Source organism: Perna viridis, chromosome 6 (assembly GCF_037379345.1).
Source record: "Perna viridis isolate PV_CMFRI_1.1 ecotype Kerala chromosome 6, ASM3737934v1, whole genome shotgun sequence".
Lineage (NCBI taxonomy): Eukaryota > Metazoa > Mollusca > Bivalvia > Mytilida > Mytilidae > Perna > Perna viridis.
Window position 1 is genome coordinate 33,707,566 of NC_142450.1, and position 19,058 is coordinate 33,726,623.

The window sequence follows — 19,058 nt, forward strand, 5'->3', positions numbered from 1 at the left end:
ATGTGTTTTGGGTACAAATCCATCAGCTCCCACTGCTAAAGAAAAACAAACAGAAAACAAAAGTAATGATTTTTCCAACCCAGGAATATGTTAATTATTTAAGATACACTTGTTAGGGGTATTTATGATGGATCAACGAAGGAAAAACAAGTAGAGCTGACCTTTGACACCATGAGCTGACCTGTGTAATTGAGACATGATTATGATGAATAGATTGAAATGGAGCCATTCCAAACATTTTGACCTTTGTGATAAAGACATCTAGATTGATGGATTGAAATTAGCATTTTCAACATGTTTGCTCTGTTGGACTTCTTTCCATGTGATAAGACTGTCTGAAATACAATTCTTATTGAAATCATATGTTTTAAAGTTTGATATATTGAAATGCTACAGTAAAGTTGGCATATGGTGAACGATTGGTCAAGATATGAAAACCCTCTTCTTATGACATGCATTTTGATGAGGTGAACGATTGGTCGAGATATGAAAACCCTCTTCTTATTACATGTATATTAATGAGGGTTTATTACATAAGATTTGTCATCATGTTGAAGGAAAATATTTGAGATTCTTCCAAGTAGAAAATGAAGTTTTTATTGCTGTATCCTTGGAAGTTTAACTTACTCTAGTCATTTAGATCCAGAGAATGTCACTACTAATAAAATTGTCCTAGTTCCAAGTAATCAAGGAGGAATGCAACTATACATGAAATGTAATTGCCCTTACACCCAATTACTTTAACTTGGATGAATGCTTATCCATGGAAGTTTTTCTTTTCTCCTAGTCAGGACATGACAGAATACTACTATCCATTGAGGCCTCTTAGTCATTTCAGTGGAAAGAAGCAGTCAACAAAAACTGTCCTTGCATTAGTCATTTTCACTGAAAAGAATGCAGCAGTCAACAGAAACTGTCCTTGCATTGGTCATTTTCACTGGAAAGAATGCAGCAGTCGACAGAAACTGTCCTTGCATTGGTCATTTTCACTGGAAAGAATGCAGCAGTCGACAGAAACTGTCCTTGCATCGGTCATTTTGACTGAAAAGAATGCAGCAGTCGACAGAAACTGTCCTTGTCATTTTAATGGAACTTAATGCTATTATTCATGATTTTGTTTTCATTGACTTGAGTGAATATTGCTGCTATCAACAGAAGTTGTCCATGAGCCAATTATTTTGGTGTGAGTGCTACTATCAACAGAAGTTGTCCATGAGCCACTTATTTTGGTGTGAGTGCTACTATCAACAGAAGTTGTCCATGAGCCACTTATTTTGGTGTGAGTGCTACTATCAACGAAAGTTATCCATGAGCCACTTATTTTTGAGTGAGTGCTACTATCAACTGAAGTTTTCCATGAGCCACTTATTTTGACTTGAGTGCTACTATCAACTGAAGTTTTCCATGAGCCACTTATTTTTGAGTGAGTGCTACTATCAACTGAAGTTTTCCATGAGCCACTTATTTTGGAGTGAGTGCTACTATCAACTGAAGTTTTCCATGAGCCACTTATTTTGGAGTAAATGCTACTATCAACAGTAGTTGTCTATGAGCCACTTGTTTTGATGTGAGTGCTACTATCAACGGAAGTTATCCATGAGCCAGTTATTTTGGAGTAAATGCTACTATCAACAGTAGTTGTCTATGAGCCAATTATTTTGATGTGGATTGAGTAATCACTAGAATTTTGGTCAGTGTTAAAATGAAATTTTTTTCTTGATTTCATCTTGCTGCTATATGTTTTCTGTGTTTCCTATCTCTACTGCCGATGGAATCACACTATTTCAGTACTCTATAGTAAATTAAATTGATGAACGATGGTAAATTATTATCTAGATATTCTCTTTGGTTTATCTAGTGTTTGTTATTACTACTGATTAAACCATTACAACTGGCACTTTAGATCTGAAGAATTCAGTTTTTCCTGCTAGTTAGTAAATAAATATGTGGTAACTGTGAAAATAAGGGATATTGAATAGTTTTATAATTGTAGCTTCATACTTACCATCATCAACTGTAGAATATCAATACTATTATAAATGACAAAGACAGAATGTGGTAAGGAGGAGATGTTAGTGGTGGTAGATAGAAACATATCCAATAGATACTTACAATAGTACCTTTAAAAAGTCACATGACTCGTTAATTCACTTGAATGGGTCCCAAACACACGTTCAAAAACGTAAGATGTAGTTTCTTATAGAGTAAAGACTAAATATCTTATCATGGGGATGATTTTCTTCTGTTATTTAGCACAATTCCACAACCTGTTTTTACTGCTTTTTCTATCCTGTATTTTCTTATGATTTTGCTGAATTCTGTTTTGTTGCTGGTTCTATAAGATCATCTACGTAAAACTTCTTATGGGTAAATATGATGATAAAACTAGGACTGAATAACCCTTTCTGCGCTGTGATATTAAGTTTGGTATTAACACAAATAACAAAATTCTAATAACTATGTATCAATATACTACAAAACTAAATAGAACAACTTCAGTGTTCTTGGAAAACAAGAAAATGTGTTGGTCTTCCTTTTTGAATGCTTTTAATAGTAGAAATTCCAGATTTAAAAAAATCCTGAATGGGTCTTAAATTACAAGCTCTATTCTCTCTGCTCCTTCCAGTTCCAATACCTGTTTTTACTGCAGCAACACTTTTGCTATCTTGTATTTACTTGTGGTTCTGTCAGTTCTTTACTTTTCTATTAAAAGTACACATTTCCCATTATTATGTGAAATCAAATTAAGCGGAATATTGAAAAAAATGTTTTGCAGAACTCTTTAAAAAAATTCTTCAAAAGGCATAACCAAAAATAACTGTGACTAACCATAATTTGATAGCTCTCAGAATTTAGTTTCATGAAATTGTTTTAGAGATGTTATGGATCTATCAATAAATTAATCTGAACTTAGATTAAATTTCTAAATATGTATACAAGATGATCTTCTGAGATTTCATGCAACAATCTTGTGCATTCATGGTATGTAGGCATTGAAATCAGTATATTAGCTCAATAACTACTGTAAAGTTCATTGTTTTGTGCTGTTAATGTATACTATAGCAACTTAATTTTTTCTCGGAAAACAGAAAATGCTTGCTACAATAGACATTTGATCCACATAATTCCTGTGTTTGGTGAAATCAAAATGATTAAATTTTTGTTCTCTGTGTCTTTATTTTAGCTCACCTGGCCCATAGGCCCATGTGAACTATTGTCATCACTTGGTGTTCATCATCATTGTTGTCCATCTTTGTTGCCGTTGTCATCCATGCATCCATCTTTTTTGTGAACAATTTTTCAAAAGTCTTATCTGAAACTACTTGACCAATAAGAACCAGACTTGGTATGAATGTTTCTTAGGGTATTTAGTATAGAATTCAAGTTAGGATTTTGATCTGTTGAAAAATATGGCCACTGTTAATAAAAATAGAACAAAGGGGTCAGACAGAAATTGTTTGCATATATTTCTAAAACCATCAGGTTCATCAAATTTTTGACATGGGATAAAGTGTTCAGCATAATGAGAGCTGTCTGTGGTCAAATTTTCATGCAAATCTGTTAAGCCATGTAGTTAATGCTCTTTACAAGGTAATTTTGCAATTTTTAATGTTATTTCTTTCAAGAATGTTCTCTTAAGAAACTACTGGAAAAGAGTTCAATAAAAATGTAATTTGATTGTTCCTTAGGTATGAGTGTTAAGAGTTTTTATCAAAGAAAAAACCTGGCTGCCTTTACAAAAAATTGAATGTTGCTTATGAAGCCAGGTGAGCGATATGAGCTCTTTAGAGCAGCTAATTTTGTTTGACATTGTGTTTGTTTCCTGTAGAAAGTTTTGTTCCATTTACTTTCCAATTCTGATTAATTTGGATTTTAAAAATTTTTGTGATGAAGGATTTTTCTCCTGATTATGGAAGTAAAAAAAAATTGATTATTTTACCAAATTTAAAAATTAAATGCTGCATATATACAATAAATACTTCAAGTATCTGAACTACTGGTTTGTGTTTGAGTCCTATTTATTTTGTACCGTCAGATGGAATGGTTTGATGTAGAAAATGCTAGATGGATAAATGCTCTTAGACTAAGTAAATATGCATGTAACGAAATGTTCTCCTTCAACTATCTTCCCATGAGGTAAAAACCCATTTAAATTGTTTTTTCTCTTCAGTTTAATTAGCAGTAGCTACCGGTAGTATAGTCTACGTTACATATATTCATTAAGATTAAACGTGGAAAAACTTTTGAAAATGCAATTAACACTAAGATTGCATATTTGACTAATTACAAACTTACATCATTTTGTTAATTAAGATTGGGTTATTGCATGTTAATAGGTACCTTGCCATCACTGATTTATAACGGATCAAAGTGACAATAATCGTATTTTGATTAAGGTTTGTGGACATCACTTAATTTATCAAAAAAGAGTTAATAAAACCTGTTCATATTGTAAAGTTATTTTATGTAACAAGTCATATTTACAACCAAACTTGACTAAAGTTATCTTCCAAGGGAGAGCAAAGTTATGGTCACATTAGGCAGGTGATCTCTGTATACAGGTTATTGAGGTATAGTCTTTAAAGACATACTATTGCTGAATATGGGTGGCTGCTTGGACAGGTCTAATAGTACAAAGACAGATTGATTATTTCATTTTTTTTTCATGTATTTTATACATTTCGATCCCCTTCATAACACTATTTATGCTGTTTCAATGTTTGTACCACTGATGCCATTTCCTTTGTTCCCATGCTCCCAGTTTTTAGTGGAGTCTGAGTTGTCATTTACTTTTGTTGCTTTGTACATATTTTGGTTATTTTATGCTCTTTGTTTTGTGTTTCTGTTTTTATTTTAAGGTTTTTATTCTTTGATTAAATTCTTTGGATTTCCGCTAGAATCTTGGTTCCCTTGATTACTGTTTCAATTCATTTTACTATCTGTATGTCCTAATTAGACTAAAAAGTCATTCATGTAAGAAATTCTGCCTATTTAAATTACTGTCTTATTTTGGATTTGTGCAATTGTATCAAGCTGCAGCCTGCAAAGCATTTTATTTCTCATTAACAAATATAATTTATTGCTACATGATTAGAAAGAATAGTTGAGGTCATGTAAATCAATTTTAATGAGGCCGTGATTAAATTTAGTGTCCCTAACAAAGTTAAGGTCGTATTCACTAAATTGCATACTATCTGAATAGTAACATGAACAACACTTTGAGAGTTCCACAGATATGACGGTACTAATGCTTTGTAGGAGTTAGAACTTGTCTTTCTGCTGGGTAATTAGTGCACATCTATTTAGAGACAAGAAGCACTATAAACTTCGCCAGATTAACAAAGCTGATGCCATGATAGATCATGTTTTTTGTGCACATCAAAGAGGATGAAAGCTATGCAAATCATTCCAGGATTATGGAAATGTTATTGCTGCTTTTATCATAACAATGTTTGTGATTATTTTTACCATAGTTGTGGATATTTTCAAACCAGTGTCATACCAGGGAGAAGTGTTCATGTATTTTACATAATTGCCATAAGCATGAAGGCAGTTTTGCTCTGATATAAAATCAAATAAATTGGACAAAAATCAAAACATAAGTTGGGCAACCAGAAAACAATAAAAAACCAACAACCAGTACAAAACATGTAAAATACCTGATACATGAATATTACACATATTCTCTTGAACTATAAACTTATTTGATTTTTGTTTTCAAATTGTATATTTTCCATTTTCAGTGTTTCTCAGGATGTAGCAAGTATTACATTGCTGTGAATTCTAGCTGTCAGTCAGTTTGTAAACAGGTGAGTCCAGCAATTTCTTAAAAAGATGTATCACCAAATAAAGTTCACATATTTTGGACTAAAAGGCAAATGCATTGAAAATAAAGCTGAGAAGAAATTACATGAGGTATTTGGTAAGAGTCCAACTCAGTATAAAAGGTTTTGCTGTAGTTACAGTTTGTGTGGATCACTTGATTTTCTCTCTGTTAATTCCTATTTAAAACAATGTATTCTTGCTTTAGGACAGTCACATTTTCAACACTGAGTCAGAATAAAAGTATATAAGTTGATATTAATGTAAAAAACTTACATAACATGCAGAAGTTCTTGTATGTACTGACATGTAGTACTTAAAAAAGATTAATTTTACTGACTGAACAGCCCCTTAAAAGATTAATTTTACTGACTGAACAGCCCCTTAAAAGATTAATTTTACTCACTGAACAGCCATTAAAACCTTTTTCTAACATGAGTTCATTGTCTATACTTAGTTATATCTGGTAGATACAAGGAAGAGAAACCAATATGAAAGTGTTTTTATAGATATGGGTAAAAGTATGAAGTGTCGGAAAGAAAGGACAAATCAGAAACATCCGAGTCCAAAGATTATAGGATAAATAAAACAACAATTGGTTATTGATTGAATTGTAACCATCTTTTACTTATTTTCTCTCAGTTGATGATGTGATAGGTCACCAAAGTTCATCTACATATTGTATGATAGATGACCTTAGTTATTGCTTTGTCTGCTACAATTATTTTTCTTCTAAATGTCAACTATTTTCTATCATAGAGTTAATTTGTTTGACAGACAAATATTATATCAAATTTTATTAAGGACTGAAAATGGCATGTGACTTAAAAAACAATATTGAAAACAATAATTAAAGTAGGTCATACTGGTACCATTTATGTCTGAATGTCTTTGAGGCTCTATATTGATGGAAGACCCGGGTAGTTGGTGGCACATGACAACTTTTTTTCCCCAAAAATATTCATCTATTGGAAACCATTAACTCATGTTTTCTGAAAAATGAATTTTGTTTTGTAATTTACTAAAATTGCACAATTTAAATAAATAACATAAAAATTCTATAAACTTTAAAATTAGGAGAAATAATTCTTTAATTTGTTCATAATTTAGTTGAATTGTTTGGGAACTTTGGAAATATATTCTGAGTTACACACACTTGATACAGAAAAACCCTGTTTTCTCTGATAACAAAAATAGTTTTAACATTACAATGGAGCATAACAATTAGTGTGATAAAGTTTTCTATCAATGGATTTGCCTAAATTCTACATCGACAATCTCTCAACAGTACTTCTGAATTGAAATAATTTCTCTATTTGGGGATAGATGGTAGATTTCTTGAACAGGAGCTCTTGACCTTGAAAGTCATGCTTTAGTGACAGACTAACATTTCAGTAGAAAATTAAAAAAAAACATAACATAAGATGAGACAAAGATTTTAGCTACTTTAAAGTGCCTTTGGTATAATTGTACATTTTTGTTCTATATTTTTATGCCCTGGAATATCACTTTAGTATGTTGATTCTCAACAGGCAAGCTTTCTGACTAATACCCATTTTACAATAGATTGCTTCCAAGACAAATTATTGTCTTGATCACATGAAGCAGTTAATGTTTTATGTTCGACAAATTATGCAACACTTCAGCTCTCACTATAGTCTATTTGCCATCTTATATAGTCTAATTAAGCAAAACATTACAGTAATCGACTCGTTAATTTTTCACTGCAGGAAGGAAATTATTTAAGCATTGTTGCTTTAATTATGGGCATTTTGAGATTATTTTGTATCTATACCATTGTGTTATTGACTATTAGCTTGAAATTTATGTAAAGACAGTATTCAGATAATAGGAAAAGAATGAATAAGATTTTGTTTTACTTTTTGGGAATCCAGTGACAGATCCAGAGAATTACAAAATGGATTGGTTTGGTGGGGTAGTGTGGGAGGGTGGGGAGCTTTTTCTAGGGCCTCAAAATTTTTCCTCATTCCCTGTGTGTGAAATAATTCATTATATCCACTTCATCATAAAAAGATATAACATTTTCGAAAAATTTCAATTCCTTAAGGGTCCCTTGCCCCCCCCCCCCCCTCAATCCACCTATGATATCACTACTTTATGGTTTAACCTAGTGGTGTTTTCACAAATTTTTTAGCAGTTACATTTTCATATCTCAAGTTATTTTGCTGTCAATCTCCTTGATTTAACATATAATGGTTAAGTTGTTGCTGGAATTGCAACTTAAAATAGTATTTTTATAGTAAAAATAAAAATTAAATTGGTGGCATGATTTTCCTGGGGCAGTAAAAATGGATAATGTAGTTATTGTAATTTTATTATCATTTCAGGATGGGACCAATGAATTCAGAACTCTCCAACAAACAGAGGTATGGTTATGATTAATTACTCTCAGTTCTTTGGTCTCTTTATGGTTGCTCAGTTTAATTTGTTATCTTATAGCAATATCAAAAATCTTTCCCTAGAAATTCTGATCCTTTATTTATCTCTCTAATATGTATGCACATCATTTTCATGTATAACATGTATTAAAAAAAGTTTTTTTCTCTATTGATCTTGATTTGAAGACCAATCATGGATTACCATTTACTGACTCTGATGTTGCTTCATGAATAAAAACTAAATCTGTGAACATCAAATCTATGTTTGACTACTGCAAACCTTCATTTACAATAGACCCTTTTGTGCTAACGTTGGGATAGTCTTTGAGCATGCATAGAGCATGCTCAATATACACTTCCACAAGGAAAATTCTTTTGTTCTACCCAAGCTCTACCTCGCAGAAGTGTATATTGAGCATGCTCACCAACTTACCACAAAAGGGACTATACAGTTATCTCCTAACTGAATAACATTTCAGTTGATTTCCCAGTTGCATGGATTGAAGTGTTTATTCAAGTGAATAAAAGTTGTTTGTTTGTGAAATTAGCTGACTCCTTTGGGTATTGTATAGTTTAAAACAATGATAATATCTTGTTTATATAAAAAAAAAAGATTTTTTAAATGATGTAATGACAAACTCAACTAGAATAGTGAAAAAGAAAAAAATCCCTGTTTTCAAATAATAAACCATATAGGATTCAAATGACAAATTACCTTAGATTTTCAACATAAAATCTATTTACCCAAAAATGTTTTTTTTTATTTTACTATTTTTCTGATGCAGTCGGTATAGTTTTGCTTTTTACCCTTTGACCTCAGAGACGCTCATCCATGGAAATGCAAGTCACCTGTTCGCAATTCTGTTTTCCGGTTGGCCAAGTACTGATAGCTTAGGGGCATTTGGAAAAACTGTATCAAAAATTGAAATTGCTTGTTATAAGTATTAAAAACAAATTTTACTGTGTCAGTACTTGTTTTTTATCTTGCTGAATAAACTGTTTACTTACTTGATGCTATGATGGTCTCAGGATAGCGTGTTCCCTTTGAGTGGAGTAGCATGCCTATCCGCAAAATGGAGCATCTGTGAGCTATCAAAATAATGATCCAGCTCAGCATGTAGGACTAGTACAAATCAGGGTCTATTCATTTGGTCAATGGTTCTCATCCTAAAATGTGTGAAATATCTGCCATAAACCATGATCAATCAATCAATTAATCAATCTGTTAATCTACTTACTAGTTAATCATCTTCATGTCTTTTTTGGTGCATAAGGCCTTAAATTGAGATTTACCTCAAAATCTTCCTTAACTCAAATTTTGACCAATCAGATTGCTTGAAATTGAAAATTTGAGGAAAATCTCAATTTTGGAATTTTTTTTTTAATGAAACAGGGCTCAGTGTTGTTTTTTTTCTAGTTTTAATTATATGGTTCTGATTATAGGAACCAGTAACTTTGTCTAAACAACAGATTTTCTTATGTTCTTTTATTTTAGTTTCTTTGCTTTTGTAATCATCTGTCCAGCACCAAATGAAAAATTCATTCAAGAAATTAATTTGACTAAGGCTGCATGGTTTCACTAATTTGAAAATAAATGATATAGATTTTGATTATCATGACATGATAAATATTTGAATTATTCTTAAATACCTTCATTCTATCTTTGGAAAATCATACAAATTGAATGACATTTGAAGTCCATATTAAATATGACAGATTATTAAGTGTAATTTTAGTTCGGCCACAAATTAGTTCAATTTATAATAATTGGTCATGTTTTGGTCATTCTGCTGTCTCCACTAATGGGATGGTGGTTAAAATTGTCTTTGTCACAGCATGGAAAAAGGTCGTATTAGTAGAATATAATCAATTTAGGTTTCAACTCTCCTAACCCGAAGATTCACTAAGGAGCAGTGTCATAGGAACAGTGTTGGTAATGATTCAGATTGAGAAATATAAAAACAGCCTTGAAACAAAGGGGTCAAGTAGGGATTTGTTGTACCAGGTAAATCCATTCCCTCAATGCAAATGTAGTGAATTGGTACTTGTATTCTTCTATATAGGTCCTAAAAGTTAGACAGATGACTATATATAGAAATCTAGAGTTAACCCATGTGTAATTATGCTGATTTTAGAGTAATCAGAGACTTGATGTCTGATTCCAACCAATAAAAAACATTATCTACAGAGTTACCATGTCTAATTGACCAATAAATTAGGATCACTATAAATTGCAAGTTTATTGTACACTGTTAAGTAAAACAGGTAATTTTGCAGAGGTAATAGCTTTTTATCATGACCAATATTGGTTTAATTATTGTGATGTAATTATTTCATGTTGGAACACTCTTACTGAAACTGGATCATCAAGTCTTGTGAAGAAAATTTCTAAGTAGACATGTTTTATATTCCAGGAGTGTACTGCATGCAAATTTCTTAACATAAAGATTTGTAACTTTACTTTAGTTGCATGTTACATGTGGGCTTTTTCTTTTAACTGCATGCATGATTGATTGAATTATCTTTCCCATATTTTTTAAAATAGTATATAAAGGCATGAACACCAAATACACTCCCTGAACCAATCTTCCCAACTATTTAATGGATCAATGACCCATGATTGAATGATCACTGTCAGATTGCTGGTGACCAATCTGATCACAGTTTTGTTATGTAATTTGAGGGATAATCAGTTCATATGAACTTAAGAATTTTAATTGGTACCAAATAAATATAGTGCAACATTAAATTCACTTTGAATTGAAAATTCTAAAAAACAAGTGGCAGTGCACTTGGCGTCCCAGGCCTGGATCTGCCTTTGAGAACAAACAATTCATAATTGATTAATATACATTTGTAAAACTCTGTGGTCTAGAAAAGGAAGCAACAGGTATCTATGGCAACAAAGAGAAGAACAACAAATGACGGAGAGAACATGGCAATGTATTGATCATAACTTGAGAACCCCTCAGTTTTAACCTTCATAAGCAAAGAAAAACAGGGTGTCCACTTTACAACTGGGAGAGGTCATGAGAAAAAGTAAGACAGAGAATGTCTGTCTCCCTCCTTTTTAAAAATCTCTGGATCAACCCTTGAATTAAGTCAAGTTTGTAACTAGGGTTGTTGTGGCTGAACAATTAGAGAACTTAGCTATATCACGAAGTTAAACACCACTGTTCTAGCCCAGTAAAATTTCATGGCTTCCTGGGCAATTATGTTGTTAAGGGTTTTGTGTAATTCTTAAATTTCAAGATAGAATCTGGAGCTTTCTGACAACCCTGTGACATATGTAGGAAGGCTAATTGATGATATGCTCCCCATTAGTAAACATTGTACATCCAAGTTGAAGACTTTAATAGATATAAATACGATGAAATGAAATAAGATTTCTAATTTCCCTTTGAGTATCAAATTTTTTTGTGATCTTATTTAATATACATCATCATATTAATACATCTGTATGACTTTTTTCTGGATCAAAAGTTTTTGTTGTATGACTTCAATGGTAACAACTTCCTTATTGCTCAACTATAAATCTTCATAGAACACCAAAAATCGACCATGTCAATGACATTTGTTATCTGCATTAGGAGTGGTTTGTTTTTGTTTGTTTATAGGGTCATTCTCTACAAGCTCTAGATCAACTCCTCTCTATTTCAGTGTAATCCTCTTCATCAGCTTAAGTAAGATTTAGCTGATTTCCATCAATTGATAAGATGTAGAAAGGATTAGGAATTTCATGGAAATAATTCTGGTTTATTACAAGTTTTCCATCTACTACACTATCATCTGAGAGATAGCATTAATGTTGTAGATAGTTATATCCTAATTTATTATAACCACTTGTTTTGGTCATCTGAAGACTAGGGATAGAATTTCATTGGTATTTTTTTAGTGGGAGTTGTTTTTTCCTTCATTATTGTTGTAAGGGTTTTTTTGTATATCAGGTATTAATATCTGTTAGATTGTACAATATAGTTGAATATTACCATCTTTAGAATTGTAGGTTACTGTCTGTACTACTCTTTATAAACTACAGGTGTTTTTTGTCAGGTTTTCAGTATTATTAATTCATGGTTGATTGAAATTTAAGCATTGGTCCAAGGTCCAGGACGCAGAATATCTGATGCAGGACCATTTAAATTCATTTACCTCGGCCCTGGACCTGCCATACTTTGCATTTACTCTTATTGGGGACTTTCTTCGGATGGACCTTTCACTTTTGAAAGTAAATTAAAATTAACCCCAATATTTTGTTGGTTTATTTACCAAATAAATAATCAGTCTTTTTGAATTGCTAAGAATTCAAGTATAAAGCTGAAAATTGATTTAACAGCAAATGTTCACAACATGATGTCACCATGGATTTTGTTCACAAGACAAAATAATAAAAGAACTTGACCTGTCAGAAATGGAGTTCTAATCAAAATTCAGTTTTTTGGTATTATCATTACTAGAATTGGCCAGAAGGTTAACAGTATTCCAGTAACTTTACATTCATGGAAAATAATGTCAAATAAAGCTTTTTTTATATCTGAAAGCAAAATTTTTAAAATGGACAAAAGTTCATGACAAAAATACCTAAAACTTGTTCTAATTTTAGTCATATCCCTAGGCCCCTGTCTGAAGACTCTTCATCAGAATGTGGTACTTGAACTGACAACAGACTTGCTTTATGGCTCTTTAAATTATGAATTACATTATTTATATAAAACCAATACATGTAGTAGTCTGTTACCATCACCCTTAGGTCTTACTTACTTGTATAATGTGCTGGTGGGATCAAAAACATCAGTATAACGAACCATTTATATAAAGTATCATTTTGTTCTACCATATATTGTTATGCAGGATGTAGCACGTTATAATAAGTGTTACATGTTAAATAAATTGGTTCAGGCCAGTTTACACTTTTTATATGCCGCTTCATGGTTTATAAGTGTAAACTGCCACAAACCAGGATAATCTGTTAAAAATTTAGAAATATTTCTTATATATCAGTACATTGAGGGGTATCATTTACTTCACTTTCCCTTATGTTTTAATTGTCACAAGAAGATAATGTATGTTTTGTTTTTATTTTGTAGAGACAATTCTGTACTCAGGGATGCAGTTTTGCATTGAAAACCTACACAGAAAGTATCAGAAGTAAGTTAACATATAACTGCATCAGGATAGTTGATAACCACAATATTTGTTTTCTGATCCTTCAATTCATAGCTGTTCAAAATCTTATAAATTTTATGTCCCTACTCATCAAGATGGGGTTATTTAGTGTTTCTCATGTCTGTTCGTCTGTTTGTCTTTTTTTTTGTTTCTGGATGCTTTGGACCATTCAATGCAGGTCCAATTTGATTATGGTGTTTATTGCATATACTGTTCATGAGTTAGTCCCTTTTCACACAGAAAATTTGGAATGTTACAAGTTAATCTCCTTTAGCTGTTTATTTTCATAAGTCCTTTGATTAAAAATCTATGATGGATTCAGTTCCAATAGTTCTGTTCTTTTAAATTCAATAGAATTGGCCATGTTGCAACTAATATAAGAAACTAAGTCACAAAATTTTACATCAGCCAAAACATCGTTAGGTATGTTCCCCCATCAGTTCTTAAAAATTTATCCAAGTTTTAAAGATTAAGTTGAGCATTTCTTCTTATATCAATGTTTTGTCCAATGTGGACCGGTATCTATTTTAAAATGCATTAAAATTATGGATATCAGGGATATGTCTAAATGTAAATTTAAAGTTCTTTGAACATGGTCATTCTGTGACAGAATCTTCTGCAATGTCAAACATTTAATCACAGTATTAACTGAGTTGTTTTATCTTGAATGCTCTATCCATACTTGCCCCAACTGTTCAGGGTTTATCCACTCAAGTTGTATCAAGCTGTGACATGCAAAGCATTTCATTCAATAGATTTTGGCCAAGAACAAAAAATTATAAAATTTTACATCCAATAAATTACCTCAACATTTTATAATTAATTATTAATTATTTATCAATATTTTCTCCCATTAGATTTAAAATCTTTGACACACAATACTCTTTAGAACAATGGGCCCCTGCAACATATTTGTCTGTGATCTCATATTTATCTGTCAAGTGGGAAAAATAAACTCTTCTCAAATAGAAAAAAATGCTTGAAGACAACATTTTTACCCCCATTTTTTTTTATCTCTTCCTTTTTTAAATGACTTATTGACATTATATTGAAGTATAATTAGATTCCAGCCCACTGCAGAAAAAAAAATGAAAATAAAAATAATTGACATTTTAAAACCATGGATTAAGTTAATAAAAGGAAATCTAGGTCTTATATTTATGGGAAAGGTTTTGTTTTAATATTGAGGTCGATTCCTCCTACCTTGTGGTTGTGAGGTTGATTCCTCCTACCTTGTGATACACTATACTAGTGGAGAGAACACCCCTATACGACATCATTTAGACCCAAAGTTTCAATTTTGCTTGATGCACAATAAAAGGATATGTAGGTGTTTATATAAGAGTGAGAAGGGGAAGACTAAATTAAGGTATTCTAGGTATTCTGATAATAATAAAACTGGAGATTAATCTAGCCCCACCACCATAAAACTTGGAATATTACATAAGTCTGAGAACTATTTGTGATGTCATCAGTTTTCGAAGCTTTTATTAGGGTTACCATGGAATTTAAGAATATTTTGTGGCTCATGGGACAGAATTTCATCTGGGGCCATCTCAACCAAGATTGAACATACCCCTGTCCTAGAAGCTTACATGAGAGAATCCTCACTTTACAAATTTTGCTTTATAATGAGCATGATATTTCAGCCATTTCTTAGAATAAATAACATTAATTGTTAGTAAAAGTTTTGTTGGGCATTATCAGGTCCACATGTCTGTCAGTAGATTCCAATACCACACCTTAACCAATAGTATAGTATCTGAGAACAATTCTGTGGAAGCCAAGGTTATATAAATATTTGGTATCATATCAGACATATTTCTAACTTCTAGATTAGATTGAACCAAACTATTGAAATACAAATGTTAAGAAGTTCTAGGTTTTAAACTTGAAAAAAATTGCCCTGTTACCTACACTGTTTCTTCAGAAAGTAATAGTACTTATTTTCATGGTAATCCTCTGTAGTGTTGAACCCTTAATTCCAATGAACAATAATTTCCATTGGTGGATGTTCACTTACAGTTTAAAGCACCAACCATTTTTACCCTTGGGATTTTATATTGGATAAAAAAAAATTTGGGCAAGGGCAAAATTTTTATTTATAAATTTGAACAGCAACAAAATTATCAATTTTTAAATTTTTAGATCTGCCTTATTAAATAATGGGGGAAAAGTATTATTTATTTTTTAAATGGATGGGTAATTTTTTTTCTCAAAAAGATCACATGTCCCTCCTGCTTATAAAATGGTTGGTGCTTAATCTTGGTATCATTCAAGTGACATACTTGGGAGAAGTCATTTCTAGAGGTAAACTAAAGGTATATCAATTGTGTGATGTTTTCATATGGCATTGGCATTACCCATATTATATCAGTAAAGAATTTTGGCTTATCAGAACTTTTACTTGTACCAATAATCCAAGAAATTAAGATGGGAGTGTTTTGATTTTGTGAGGGTTGTATGATACCTGTAGCATTCATGATTTTGTGAGGGATGTATGATACCTGAAGCATTCATGATTTCATTAGGGATGTTTGATACCTGTAGCATTCACGATTTCGAGAGGGATGTATGATACCTGTAGCATTCATGATAATGTGAGGGATGTATGATACCTGTAGCATTCATGATTGAAGTACTGTAAAAGTATTAATTCTCAGGGTGTACTAATTTTTGCTATTTTCATGGTGAACATAAAAATGCAAGAAATAGGAACCGCAAAATTGATTTTTAAAACTATATAAGGCTTATAATTTTTTCAATCTGTGAAAATTGATACCCATGAATATCTTCATTTGACAGAATCTGTGAAAAATAGCAACCACGAATACTTGTACAGTAACTTATATATCAAGGAACATCTTTCACATGCTAGTGTTGTGTGGGTCAACAACAAAAAAATATAATGCTTACAAAATTTTTATTTTAAATCTTTAGCAAACTTAGCCTTGCTTAAGCCATGCTTTAACAGAATGCAAAAAAAAATTACCAACTTCATCTTTATTTTACTATCCCATGAATCATGAATTCAAGTATCTAATGGATTTTACTATCCCTTGAATCATGAATTCAAGTATCTAATGAAATGTCTTTTTTCCGCTAACCACAAAAAATTAATACCCATGAAAATTAATGAAACCACATATATTTTTTCAAAACAATATAAAAATGACCTTTTTTTAACTGTTTGCCCTAGCTGTTTACCTTAGCTGTTTACCCTAGCTGTATACTTCAATTGTGTCAGATGTTTGCCTTGGAATCGTTTAACTGTTTACCCTAGCTGTATACTTCAATTGTGTCAGATGTTTGCCTTGGAATCGTTTAACTGTTTACCCTAGCTGTATACTTCAATTGTGTCAGATGTTTACCTTGGAATCGTTTAACTGTTTACCCTAGCTGTATACTTCAATTGTGTCAGATGTTTGCCTTGGAATAGTTTAACTGTTTACCCTAGCTGTATACTTCAATTGTGTCAGATGTTTGCCTTGGAATAGTTTAGCTGTTTACCCTAGCTGTATACTTCAATTGTGTCAGATGTTTGCCTTGGAATAGTTTAACTGTTTACCCTAGCTGTATACTTCAATTGTGTCAGATGTTTGCCTTGGAATAGTTTACCTACTTCTGGTCAATATTTATATTAATTGTGTCAGAAGTGTGAATGACCTTGTAAAATCTACAAGAATATGGAATTGGTGACCTTGTGTAATCTCCAGGAATTGGGGGTGGATGACCTTGTGTAATCTCCAGGAATAGGGGATGGATGATCTTCTCTTTAGTGGTATATTTTGTAGCTTGTCTTTTTCATACTGTGATGTGAAATTGAAAAAAAAGCCACTGCAAAATGACTGATTATCTGAAAGTTTCTGTGTCACATTGAGTTTAGATGTACTTGATAAAAGAGTCTGGGAATTCAATTAGTAAGCACTTCCTTGAAAAAAGAAATGAAAAATCTGTAACTTGAATTTTTTAAGATCACATTATTCAATTTATAAAAGTCTCAGTTTTTGCCTTAATTTTTTTTTTAAATTGCATTACAAGTTTCTTAAAAGGGCTGGGAATGATAAAAAAGAGAAAAAAGTCCTCATTTGTAAATGCTTGTCAAGTTTAAATCTTGACTTCTATAGCTCTGTGATTTGATTATTAAGTATACTTTGGTCAAATGTTCAAATTTTATAGAATGTAATTTTACATTTGCATTTATAATAGGCTTTTTACATATGGAAAGCTTCCTTAATTGTTGAAAACACAAAGTTGAATTTTGATGTTCATGTAAAAAATTCTGCCCCCTTCTGATCAGACTTGTATGTTGTGTTTTTGTATCTGATGTTAAATAAAGTATTTATCATTGTCTATCTATGGCCTAGTTGTGCAAATATAATAAAAAGATACTCAGTTTTTTATAAAGGAAGTTTGAGGTTAGAAGTTTTTAGATGTGGACTTATTCAATGTACTTAGCACCTAACTTTGAGAAGAACTGATACTAAGAAAAACATTTGTTTGACATTGTTTATAAATCTTTTGTAACAAATAACATTTATATTGATTGGTTGATTTAGTTTCTTCAAGTCATGGTGCCAACAAATGGTATACCATAAAATATGGATTGGAATTGTTGCACAAAATATGAAGTGGCACATTATGTATACCAACACAACAGCAAGTTCTAAAGGAAACCTAAACATTCACAATGGAATTTTAATGACGGGAAAACTTTTTATCCTGAATTTTCAATATAGTTTTTTCAGTAGTTAATCATATTCTAAGCCATGAAATTTAACAATGAGTTTATCAGAAGAGCTGATATCTTAGTAGGATTGATACAAAAATGGTTCAACAACATTTCAAGCTCAAAGTATATATATTCTAAGAATATGTCTTAATACAGTTTTTTTCTAGTATTTCAATTTTAAATTTAGATATACTTTTGTTTTTTTTTTTACATCATAACATCAGCACTTCTTTCTATTAAATCTGAAATTAAATTCTGAAATATCATGTTTTAGAGCATGCCTAAATTGAAGAAGATATCTTGATTTGATGTGATAAAGTTAAATGGACTGTACAATGACTTTGTTAAAACCCATTTATCTCGGGAATAACCTTGTCAAATCCAGTCTAGCTTTTTTCTCTTTTCTCTATAGTCAATATTCCTTGTTAATTTATTTCCTGTTTGTGTTTATACTCTGTGTTGTTTTCCATTTGAATAGAAGTGCAAAAAAAGTAAGAAGAATCAGGTACAGCAAAGTAATTACAAAATCAGCAAAAAAGACAATACATGAACAATCAGGCAAATAGACAAAATCCAAATACATAGCCATGAAAACAGGAAATAAACACAATCTGAATACACTAAACAGGAAACAAACACAATCTGAATACACTAAACAGCAAACAAATACAATCTGAATATACTGTGTAGTGAACTGAATAAAATTAATTACATTTAAAAACTGAAGATATGTCTTTAATTGATAGAACTTGGTAATAAAGTTTATAGTGCATAGAATGATGTTGTTCACTGGGTAGATTTTGTTTGTCTTCTCTTGATTAGATGACATTTACCTGATGAACTGCCTCTAAAAGTAATGAGATAGAATTTAAAACTTACTATCACACACAAATTTAAATGCCTCTTCTCAACTGTTCAGATTGAACTAAGGCAGGTAA

The 19,058-nt window shown here is 31.5% G+C and overlaps 1 protein-coding gene across 7 annotated transcripts in view; it reads left to right on the forward strand.

Annotated features, from left to right (window-relative positions):
- Window positions 1–19,058, forward strand: part of LOC148614645 (proto-oncogene tyrosine-protein kinase ROS-like) — a 127,893-nt gene that overhangs the window by 12,232 nt on the left and 96,603 nt on the right. For all 7 annotated transcript variants that reach the window (XM_088588892.1, XM_088588893.1, XM_088588890.1 and 4 more), the window contains exons 3-5: window positions 5,745–5,810; window positions 8,172–8,210; window positions 13,310–13,370. In XM_088588892.1, the coding sequence (XP_088445018.1) occupies window positions 5,745–5,810; window positions 8,172–8,210; window positions 13,310–13,370 (166 nt within the window). The remainder of the gene's footprint in view (window positions 1–5,744; window positions 5,811–8,171; window positions 8,211–13,309; window positions 13,371–19,058) is intronic.